The 12,293-nt window shown below is 38.5% G+C and overlaps 1 protein-coding gene across 9 annotated transcripts in view; it reads right to left on the reverse strand.

The window, feature by feature from the left end:
* Window positions 1-95: 95 nt before the first annotated feature.
* Window positions 96-12,293, reverse strand: part of FBXL2 (F-box and leucine rich repeat protein 2) — a 67,690-nt gene continuing 55,492 nt past the window's right edge. For 5 of the 9 annotated variants that reach the window (XM_083826547.1, XM_083826542.1, XM_083826548.1 and 2 more), the window contains 5 exons: window positions 9,593-9,653; window positions 8,055-8,099; window positions 7,417-7,473; window positions 2,897-3,109; window positions 96-2,049 (listed from right to left, as the gene is read on the reverse strand). In XM_083826547.1, the coding sequence (XP_083682673.1) occupies window positions 1,942-2,049; window positions 2,897-3,109; window positions 7,417-7,473; window positions 8,055-8,099; window positions 9,593-9,653 (484 nt within the window). In that variant the 3' untranslated portion in view covers window positions 96-1,941. The remainder of the gene's footprint in view (window positions 2,050-2,896; window positions 3,110-7,416; window positions 7,474-8,054; window positions 8,100-9,592; window positions 9,654-12,293) is intronic. The other 4 variants (XM_083826545.1, XM_083826543.1, XM_083826546.1 and 1 more) reach the window with 4 other exon arrangements.

Genomic DNA, 12,293 nt, shown 5'->3' on the forward strand with positions numbered 1-12,293 from the left:
AAGCAAACCAGCTCTGTAGTTTACCCTGCACCCAACACCCACCCAACTGCTGCTTCCAATAGAAAACTTACTTAAATAATTCAAAGAAATCAGAATTTGACATCAGCTGATTGTTTATTTAAGTGTCCTGTATCAGAGTAGGTTCCATTTGGTTTTGTACATCTTTTATGCAATAGACTTACTTACAATGTTCATTATGTTCTTAGAAAAAAATAAGGCCAACAAAAGGCAACACATCTTGACATACTGGTACCTACCAATGACTTTCCTGGTACAGTTGAGAATAAAATCTGCTTAAAACTCTCTATTATAGCTTTATCTTAATGGAAATCTGATTGTAACAACACTCCTCTACCACTGTGCAAAACAAGCCCTAATTGACTTATTTTGTAGTAGTAAAGAAATCCATGTACTGCACTGCAATCTGTTATTTATCCTTAAAGTCGAGATCTTCATTTACCATCCCCATCACCTGTGAATGGGTGAAGCATAAACACAACACAGCTGTTGTTACCCATCAAAGTCTCTTAATGTTCGCATTCGCTTTCAAAAACTCGTTCTAAATTGCTGGGGAGGCTGCAGTACTACTCAATAGGAGCTTCTCCAACTGCTTTTTAATGAAGCCAGTATTTCTGTTAGGTTTCAGTAAACACACAGGCCTGAACTCTTAAAACATACACACACACAATCAATCTTACACAGAAAAGCTTTCTGAACTGTTGAGTAGTTTATCTCAGATAATTACGTTGCTTAATATAAAAGAGTTTATTTATCTAACCCTCTAGCACTGGAAAACTAAGGATGAAAGCATGGCCTTAAGAGTTAATACTTAGATTTTTTTTATTATTATTACTCAGAAGTTGACAGCTTCTTCAACAACCTGAATGTGAAGAGTTTGGCCTTCTACATTTGAAAACCACAGGGTAGGTCTGGTTCAACTGCCTACAGATCTATTTGCCAATCTGCTTGCTGCATCCCTAAAATGCATAGGACAAACAGCTTGAATCAAAGTCCTCGCTCCATCAAAGTTCCTGCAACTTAGCCTAGGTTCCATCATCTGTAGAAAAACACGAGTAGCATACCCCTCTTCCTGGAGCTGCTGCATCCTGCTCTTACAAAAACAAGGAGGTAATCGAGGACACACAGTAACAGCATTACAGTAAGCACCATGTATGATTGTGGCAGCCAATTACAGTAGAGTACACAAGCTCTACCACAGTGGATTTCTAACCTCTTTTAAAGGCTGATGGCATTGGGCATAAAATGTGCTTCAGTGATGGGCAAGCTTTCAAGTAACACATAGTTCAACTGAACCAAGTTCAAAACTTTGAAAATTATTTATATAGTTACCATGAGGTACTAGCTTACCATTGGATATTACCTATTATGTTCTGTTATGTAATTAAATATGAAGCTGAATCATGAAAAAGTATAAGCTGTTTTGCTGTAAGAGCTCATGATTACCTTGCATTTTTGGTCAACGTTTGCTAAAGCTGATTTGTCGTTAAACCTGATATTTAATCTGCCACATATATTACAGAACAGCAGGTTCAGTTTCTTTGTGTGACTGACTTGAGCCCCCAACTTCACCTTACAACTTCACACTGAATAGCGCTTAGAAATGCAAAGTAACTTCCAAGTTTAGTGAACATTCACCAAATAGCCACTATGCTGAAACGCCCCCACATTTTACAAGATACTTCAGTTCTCATGCCAACAGAAGGAAGGAGTTACTAATACAAACCAAAGCATCACCACCCAACTTAATCCACGTCTGAACATTAAGATTTTTACCTGGAAAAAAATGCTTTTCTTGTCACAAAACTGGATGACCAAACACCACCATTATAACTGTCAGGAAACTGACTCCTTCCACTGATTTTCAGTCCAATTCTTTTCTTCACCAAAAAAAAAAAAAAGTGTGGTTGCACTTACTTACTGTCAAAGAATAATACAGCATCTGCAGAGGCGCTGTCCACTCCCTCCTACCGAAGGAGGGGGAGTTACTGGAGCAAAGTAAGCATGAACTTTCACGTGAGGTAGATGAGCCTGTGGATGAAAAGCCTGCATATTAATGGGAGAGAAATATGCATAACTAGTAAAGAAACAGTACACCTCAAGTACTACCAACATCAGCTCTCGTTACAGTTGGTTAGCTAAAAAGCATCTATACATTTGAAACCCTCCAAGCTGCCTTCTGACACATAATTCCTGTGCTCCATCTGGCTCAGGCACACTGATGCCTGGGCACACTCACCTGGTCAGGGTTCCCCTTTTTTTCCCAGCAAAGCACTCATCAGCCAAAGAGCTCTCTACCAAAAGAAGCATGTGTCTTGCCACAGAGGAGAGATGGACTTCAAGCTATTGAACAAAGACTGGTCTGTACCTTGTCTCCCATATTCCCTGGTTCTCTCATCCTGGAAAGCAACAGGGAATAGAACAGGGCATCTGCCCTCACCGGTCACTATCAGGGACAAGCTTTCCATTTGCAAGAGTATTTGGACAAAACTCTGTGTGATACTAAGCTGCAGGTGACTCTAACAGTAAGGCTAAATGCTGTCCCACCTCCTCCCCCCGCTCTGTTACTCAGTCCCTGACTTAACAGGGTGAGTACATTGAGGAAAAGAGCTTGTGACCAGATTCCAAGACCTAACTGCCCTACAACACATTCACTGAAATTGCCATGCAGATGTTTTACTATTGGCTCTGTATAGTAAGAGTGTGTATTCTGGGAGAATTAAAAAAAAGTCACAAAATCCTAAAACCATAGAAACTGGTATTTAACATAGAGAAAGCAGAAGGCTCCTTTGCCTGAGACATCTGCAGGACTCCTACAGTCTCAAGAAGTATCACTGGCTTGGGTGCTCCCACCTGAGCAAGTCAGCACAACACGTACTCGGATTCTTTTGATTCCGGCCCGCGTGACTTGCTGACAGTCATACAGCTCGATTCTCTCCAAGTTGTGGCAGTTCTCCAGGTGTTCCAGAGTTACATCAGTGATGAGAAGACAGTTATCAAGCTCCAGCACTTGGAGCCTCTCATGACCACACGTACTGTTGCTCAGATGAAGAATCCCATCATCAGTGATCAATTCACAGTGAGATAAGCTCTAAAACGGAGAGGCAAACAGTTAACATCACTCAATCCAAAACTACTCAATCCTCTAAACACCAGCAGTCCTCCTCAACCTCTTTCTAGTGGTTAAACAGAATATAAATATAGTGGTTAAACAAAGAATATAAAGCTTATTTCCAAAGCAGTAACAAAAGAATCAGTTGAAGTTAACAAAACGAGCTGTATTTAATTTTTAACTTTGCTTCAAAAAGAGTAGTTGAGCTGACAGTACCAAAAGATGCATCACTGGCAAACTCCTCAACCCCCTCTGCTCTTGATGAATGTGAGAGCTTAGTGTTGTGCACCTCAGTCACAGCAAGGCCTAAACAGCTATTCAGCATGCCAGAAACAGAAGCCAACTTCAAAAGTTGATCAAGAACATACAGGAATAGATGGGGATCTACTGACAGCAGTAACTTTCACAGCTACCACGATACGGTCAGTTTTCATACACACCACTGGGACCAAGCAAGTGCAGGTCCACACAGATAAAGAATTCCAGACTGATTTGCCAAATAAAGGTTTCAGGAAAACCATGAGGGTTTAGCACCTCAGGCTATACATACAAGGAGTAACAAATACCTTGCAGAGCTGCAGGTGCAGGTCTCCTCTGCAACAGCCAGCATAACAAACCAAAAAATTCCACTCCTCTTCAGCATACTTCTTTACTCCCTTACATTTCAAGGCATGGAAAAACTTGCATCACCTCAGACAGTAGCACCACATAAAGCAGTTTCCTGCTTCCTTTAGGTAATTCACGACTTTTGGAGAAGCACTGAAGCCCTGATGATGATGACAGGAAACAGCGTCCCTCAGAGGAGGCTTAAAAACTCCATTGTCAATGAAATGAACACTCTCAAGGCTTCTGCACTGGAGATGTACAGGATCTACGCACTCTTCTCACTCTGGGTCCTCACAGCTAGCTCTATGCTCTCCGCTCAGCCCTCTGCTTTGTATATTACTCGTATCTAAGCCTAATAGTGACTGGTTTTGAAGCTGCACTTCCTTACTACAAGTATTTTTCAGACAGCAACTGATGAAGAAATGCAGCAATCCAAAAGTGCCTTTTAACTCAGCACAAGCAAACAACAGCACTCAGCGGTCCCTCTTGCCAATAACCTGAATCAAATATGTAATCCCTCCCTTCTTCTCTCCATACATTGCATCTATCATTTATTTGAGCCTGACAGGGAAGTCTGAGGACTGCCAGCTCTGGCTTACCCTTACTTTACCTCAGATAGAATAATCAGCAGTTCTTGCCTGTTATCAGTCACACAGAACAACTCGCCCTGTCCTTCAGAACAACTCACCTCTCAACTTCCTTTTTTCTCCTTTGCTCACCAGCATGAAGGATGAGTGAGTAACCACAGAAGAGAATGGGAGACAAGTCCACAACTATCTTCTTTCCTGCATCTCCAGCTGGTTCAATTTTACTCACTTATCAAGTGTATGTAAGCAGACAGCAATGATGAGCAACACCACAACTAGTGCATACTGTCTCCAAAAGGCCAAAGAAATTAAAAGCTTGACCCTATCAACAGCATTTTATCTTATATGTTTACATTCTGTGAGTCTATTAACTCTTTATATATTTAAGTTTTCTCTCCTATACCTACTTTCTTTTAGGATGTTTTGACCATTTGAATTGGCTTACAGCCTGGAAACAATCAGCAATTTCAGGGTTAAAGAACATTTATAATAGACCTGTTTTGAGGAAGGACAGAAGGTTATGTGAAGCTGTCGGCTACAGCAGCAGTCTACTGGCTAATTAAGAGTTTTCCATCCCAGGAAGTAAGCAGCTTATAAAATTCAGTTTTCCTGAGACACTGTATTTGGTACTGGAAGGACAATACAGGATGTGCAGCTGAGTTCACAAAACTTTGTAAAACAAATATGCAAAACATGTAATTTTTCTGACCTCATAAACTTGTTTAAAACTGTTAATAACTTTGAATGTAGGAAGATTTTTGCTTGAAATCTTTAGAATAAAGAGATAGGATCAAATTAATTTTTATTAATACATATTAAAGGCTGTGTGTATATCAAATAATGGCATGATATACCATGACAGTAAGAAACAGTATGATTAACTGAAGAATTCAACTGTCCTCATCTCCAGGAATATCAAGAGTGTTTCACAGTATCTCTAAAACTCTGAATGCACAAATGTTAAACACATGCACTGGAAATTACTTAAGTCCAGTAAGTAGTAAAACATTTGTGTACTTTGACACCAATGAAGGTGTAATAGTTGGTTATAATTGGTTTAACGGTGCTTTTGCTTATTTCCACTGTCTACCAAGTCTCTGAACACCAAGAAACAAGTTCAAAGGTGATTTATTCAACCTTTTGCTTATTTCCACTGTCTACAGAGTCTCTGAACACCAAGAAACACATTCAAAATTGATCTATTCAACTTCAAAATACTTGTTTAAACTGCAAATATACCTAAACATATGTTAAACCACAGCAGCCACGTAACAGTTTACAGAACGATCAACAGTACACAATTTCAAATCTAAAGTATCAAGATTAATTCATGTAGGTTGACATCTGTGACCCTGTTTTTTTCTGTCCCTGTAATTCTCACCCATCACTGTTCATTCACAGATGTATTACTACTATACACAGGATATACCCCTCAACAAAAAATTTAATTTTTACGGGTCCCCTAGAAAACTATGTTATTTTACCACTGCCACACTTCACTGTCTGTGGGCTAACACACAGACAAAGGTATTCACTGGTGCCAGCAAACAGGAGCAGGTTAATAAATGAAAATAATTAGTTTTTATGACCTCTCTGGTGAAGCACTGACAGAAGTGGTACAGAAGATCTCTTGCATGTACTGATGACAATTGGGACTACAATACAAAAAGAAATACCTATTGCAGAAGAACAGACAGCGTCCCATATGAATGACTCCACATCTTTTGACAACCCTTGTTTGGATTAACATTAAGAATTATGGTACAAAAATGAGGTGGGATAATTAGCAAGCAAAAATGAAAAAGCAACAACAACAAATTGTTGGACTTGATGATCCTTATGGGTCCCTTCCAACTCGGGATATTCTGATTCTATGAAATAATGAATAAGGCTCCCTTGTAAAAGTCATCTCTCCTCATGTTGCTACCTTAGTAACACTGAGCTGGAAAAGCCAGTCATAAGACAATTCAATTAACGAAGCAGCAAACGTTCCTCTAATCACATCTAAGAACAGATTATAAAGATACCTGTTCTCACAAGTACATTCACAGTAGCATATCACAAATCTACACTTACGGGACAACTGGCTCTAAATGCAGGAGCTCCTACTCTATGGATGGTCTAGCAATTTTGTTGTACCTTTAACTCAAGAACAGACAACTTCAAGCCACCTGAAATTTTAATGTTCTGAAAGATCTAACCAACCACTCCCTAAAAAACAGTTCTTTGAAATATGGTAAGCAGAGTACCCCACCGAAGGCATCTCAATCCTCTCCATTTACTTCTGAAATGTCAAAAAAAGTTCCACAATTTACTAGGTAAACTTAGTCCTCGGAAGAACTGCTTGCATGCAAAACTGATTACAGAACAGGATTTGGATTTATCTTTACTTGGTGATTTTATTTTTTTTATTTTTTGTTTATTCAGTATTTGACTTGCTTTGGTCTGTAACTTGAAGTCTCATACTCCCTAAAAAAAAACATTAGTAAACGCACAAGAATATTTATAAAGGATCTGAGTACAGTAAATTGTCTATAAAACATTTTATTTGAATTAAGGAATCACATATGAAGGATGTTAACCATAAAATATAAGCCTTCTGGTTACTACTCACTGCAGTAACCAGAGGTAATGATTTTTATCACATAATTTATGTATTATACAATACATAAATAATATGTATTATATGTATATACATATTATATATGTATATGTGTATGTATATAATATGTATGTACATATATAATATGTATAATATGTATTATACAATATATAAATAATAATATTATATATAATAATTTTAATTTATTTATAACAAATAATCATGTTTTTAATTTATCACATAATTTATTTAACCAAAGGTAATGATTTTTATCACATAAATTATTTAATTATTTCAGTAGTAATCTGCTTTTAGAACACTTGTGAAATCTGCCTCTTTTTTGGATAGTATCGTTCCACTTCAGGAAACTTGTATATACATGGTGGATAGCCTGTTTTTTATGTCACAGACACACAGCTATGTCATCGCAGTTGTGTATACATACAGTTTGGGGTTATGTGTTAAAGTTCACATACAGAAGTTAAACTTACCAATGCCTGTAGTTTAGGACAGTGTATAGAAAGTTGTATCAATGTGCTGTCAGTTATCTAGGGAAAACAAAAACATAAGTTACTGACAGTGGCAAGGGCAACCCTTAAGTAAGATATCCCTTTCTGTAACAGATAAAAGCTGTTTTATCTCTGTCATGCGCTTTTCTGAAAAATGCACAATCACCTGTTGATGATTCAATCACCTCATGGCCTCAAGTTGCGCCAGGGAAGGCTTAGGTTGGCAATTAGGAGACATTGGTTCTCAGGAAGAGTAGTCAGGCATTGGAACTGGTTGCCCAGGGAAGTGATGGCGTCACCATCCCTGGAGGTGTTCAAGGAAAGGTTGAACCTTGTGCTTAGGGACATGGTTTAGTGGGTGACATTGGTGCATGGTGATGGTTGGACCAGATGATCTTGAAGGTCTTTTCCAACCTTAATGATTCTTTTTCCTTGTATAGAATTTCCCTATAGTTATATTTTTACTCTCAATACCACAGCACTCATAAGAAAAAAAAAAAAGGCAACAACAACAACAACCACCACCACAACCGCCAAAGCATATTTATCTCAAAGTGCTGATGTTCTTATTGGCACTACATCCTTACACGTTTGATATTCCTTTTCCTATTAAATCTCACCAAAACACATTCTTCCAAGTCCATCTTCTCCAGCTCATGGCAATTCTAAAATTAAAAGAAAAATAAAAAAAGGATAAATAAAAGATGAAATAAAACAACATATAGTTGTGAGATCATGCACAGGGCTAGTGACATGGGAAAGCACAACCTTCAAGAAGAAATTGAGAGCTAAATCCCTTCAAGTATTTGACGACCAAAGGGCAATTATTAATAATAATAAAAAATTACAAAAAACATAAGCAATACACCTCCCACCACCTCCCGAACTGCTATGCTTTCGGTCTTTTCTCTTACTAAGGGATGTTTCTCCTACTTGCCCTGTGAGGTTTGCAACAGTGTGTGAACAGAATTCAACCATCTTTGCTTTCCTCCCCCCCGTTGAGGTCAACTTCAATTCAAACCTATAGTATTTATTGCATCTCTATTGAAGTTAACTAATCTGCATACAGATGAATCCAACTTCTGTGTACATCACCCTGCATCAAACTAACCTGAAAGACACTTAAGCCTGTAAAACCTCTATTTATCACCATGCTTTTAGAATGAAGCCTTAAAACAATTTGTTTTGCTACTGAATGACAAAAATATTAAAATAAGGTCTACTTTAAGGCTGGGAGAAAGCTGCACTTCACTTTTTTTTTGTTCCTAGTAATAATACATGCAATTTTCCCAATATTCCAATATTCTTAGAGATCTCTAGCAAACTTTTAGAAGTGCTTTCAATAGCTGATCATGACTAATTTCAAGAAAATGATGTAACCTTGTGACCTTGTAGCAGACCACTCTGTGCCACTGCTCAGACCTACCCCCAGCCCTTATTGTTAGCAGGCACAGGAAGAAATGGTTTAATAGCAGCTCCCAGAAGCAGGCTTCAAGGTGACTACTGGAAGACCAAAGATGTACTGGTGAATGATTAGAAAACCACTTTGTTTTACCACTGTGGCTAGAAAGACTCTCATTCACACTAAATATCATTAGTATAAATTAATCCTGTCTACAGAGTATTATTATTTTTGTGTCCAGATTTCTCAAACCAGCGAGCATACAAATATAACTTTAAGCACTTGATATAATCGGTATGTTTACATATGTACAGCATGAATCCCGGCACAAGTCCTTATAGTTTACAATACATGGCTGAAATTTTTTTTTGTAGCTTGAAAGTATGGTCAGAATAACCTATTCTACGATGATTTCGGGTGTAAACATGACAAGGTATGTGTCATCTTTATATGGGAAATTTGGCTAGAATGAGTAATGTAATTTTAGAATTGTTATGCTAAGCATAACAAATCCAATTTAAACATACCAAAAAAAAAGAGGAAAAAAGTGAAAACAAGTAGAGAAGTATAGCAAAACAGATCAAGTTGCAGCTCTAAGTACAATAAAGAAACAAATTTTTGTCCCCTCCTCTACTGGATTCTTTCTCCTTTATTTTTCTTCTTCTCATATTCCTTCCCAGCAGGACTACATCAATTCACAGCTGCTCAGCAGCAATGAAAACAAAGTAGGCTCTCACTTTCTGAAATGGCTCTTACCCGTGCTAAAAGGGTAAAACCAGCGTCTGTAAGATGTGAACATCTTGCAGCTTCCAAAATCCTGAAAAAGTTTTCAATATTAAAGAAAACATTAATATAGAGGAAAGCAAATGTATTCGAGACACAAATCTGTCTTATAAAACTTAAAAATAAGTACTCGTCTCTATCTTACATCTTAATAGCAAACACACATGCCTATTTTTCACGGTGATTTGCAATTAAGAAGCACTAGGCAGACTTTGGATCCAGTTTATAAGAATCTAATAATTACAGCGCAGATGAAGTTTAATACTCAAATTTTCTCAATATTTAGTGAAAAGAAGTATGCATAATTGTAGGCATTTTCACCTCTTGTTTCAGTAAGACAGCAAAATGCTTATGTTTTCTCAAGTGTTATCTTAGCAACTATATGCGAGAATACACCCTCAGTCAAGAAAAACACTGACAAAGGCTGCATCTAAAACGTGTCATTTAAACACAGGAAGTTGGGAAGCCATAGAACTGAGAAACTGCTTACTAGAAATTTGCTCTCAGAGCCTGTGCACAAAGGACTGTGAAACAAGTCACCAGAAAGCAAGGAGCTTAAACTCTCAAAGGCCAAAGCAAAACCAATAAACTACAACAGCACGACCTTAAAGAAAATAACACTGAATATTTTGGAAAGATAAATCCAACACTATTTCAAGAGGCAATGGGAAGCAGTGCTGACAAAGCAAAGGTCAACTGCCCCAAACAGCACTCCAGGCCTCCACCCCATTGATGTGTTTTTAGTTTCTTCTTTTTTTAATGAACATTTTTTTACTTTGCAAGTGGAGTAAGTATCAAGATGAACAAGGAGAAAGCACAGCACTATGGTATCAGAAGCACAATTATGTACAACTTTTTCATTTACCACAGCAAACATTTATTTTCTACCGGGGGGTTGTAGGGAAGGAAGCAGAGAAAGATGGACAAAGAAACTCTTGCTGTGGTGGCACTCAGAGGCATCTGGATCTATCCACTAGTTTAAGAGGTCATAAGAAAGCATTCTTGCTATGAATAAAGTGCAAAGGGAAAAGCCATGCTGCGTCCATGAGAAAAATACAACTGCATCAGACTGTGGGATGTGGGCCTCTGACTTCGCTGAATCAATCTCTTCTAAGCCAAAAGCAGGAGCACAGCTGAGCTTAGTGGCAAGCAGCCCCACAGGCTATACACCCTTGATAAACATTTCCAGAGCACTATTCCATGAGGTTCAGAAGAAAACTCACAAAAAGCCAAGAGAGAGGTACAGGATAGCTACCACTTTCCTAATGGATGTTTATAACACCTCTGGATTGTTCTTTCCACACTCGTGTACACACTTGTAAATGCACTTTTATTTGGGGGGCTTTGTCCCCTTCCCTAAAGCAAGTTAGCAACCCATCACAAAACACTCAGCTAATCTGAAAATTACCTTGGGTATCAGATAGGAAGAAGGAAAAACAAAACCAAACAACCCATAAGCAACAACAACAACAAGCATAATTAGCATAATTCAGGTCACATATGTTACCCTTCTTACTCCTTTCATCATTCACTTGCTTTTAACCCCATCTACTCTGACAACCATTAGATTCCCTACACTTCTGACTTTAAAGGGGGAAAATAATGACGTCTACAGTGGGCAAATCGGTGGGGATGCTACTTACAGCACAACCAGTCGAAAAATTCTGAAGAACAATGAAGCAGGGGGTACGAGACCAGAAGACTAGCAGCTCTGAAAAAAGCCCTTCCTGAAACTGGGTGAGCAGTCAGTCAGAAGAGAAGAATGGGGAGAACGAGCTATGTACCGGCACACTGCATCAGTCAGGTCCCAGTATGAAAAATACGTGGAATGGTGCTGGTCTGCACAGAAATGAGTGAACTTCTAATTTTTGCTTCATCTTAGTGACCGCACTTAATTCTAGAGGGCTCCAGGGTTGTTTTTTTTCCCCAGATACTGCTGGCCTCTATTTCTTATCCACTGATTTGTGTCAAAGTATCTAGCGTAGGAGCTGAACAAGCAAATTATACCCCAGAGTGGATTCCCTATTCCTATAAATCAGTGTTCTCTGAGACAGACCTGACAGCAGCACTCATCATCTACATATGTCTTTCGGGCACACCTGGAGCATCCCCATGCAAAGCGCCTCCTTATTCTTTATGAATTAGCAGCAGGTGAGCAACAACATTGGTGGGGCTAACAGCAACATGATCCTAATTTTCGCAGCCATATCTAGACAAAGATATTCTGGAAGCAACAGTGTTCACAGGTGCTTTTCTCAATAAGCCTCACCAAAAAACCTACCAGTATTTTAACACTAAAAGGTGTTAAAAAAAATTAGAAAAAAAAAAAGAAGGTATCAAGCACTTAAATGAGTAGATTTTACAAAAGCTATCAGGAGACTGCTATATCTTGACATGGGGGAAAAAAACAGCTGAAGGGAGTTGGTCAAGCTTAGTATTTGTTTTCCAGAAGAAGAGTGGTAACAGCTGCAGAGCACAGCACTATCCCAGAAAAAAAGCATAGCGGGACATCCAAAACCCCAAAGTCAAGTGAGAGTGGCACAACACTGAAAGTGTTCAAAAGTTTCCTAACACAGCCAGCATGTCCAACAGATGCATGAGAATTAGGTTCTTGCAAATTTTCTTTCATACTCAACATTGAAATATTCAGAAGGCATGAACAAGTCTGGAATTA

The sequence above is a fragment of the Anser anser genome (genome assembly GCF_964211835.1).
Source record: "Anser anser genome assembly, chromosome: 2".
NCBI lineage: Eukaryota > Metazoa > Chordata > Aves > Anseriformes > Anatidae > Anser > Anser anser.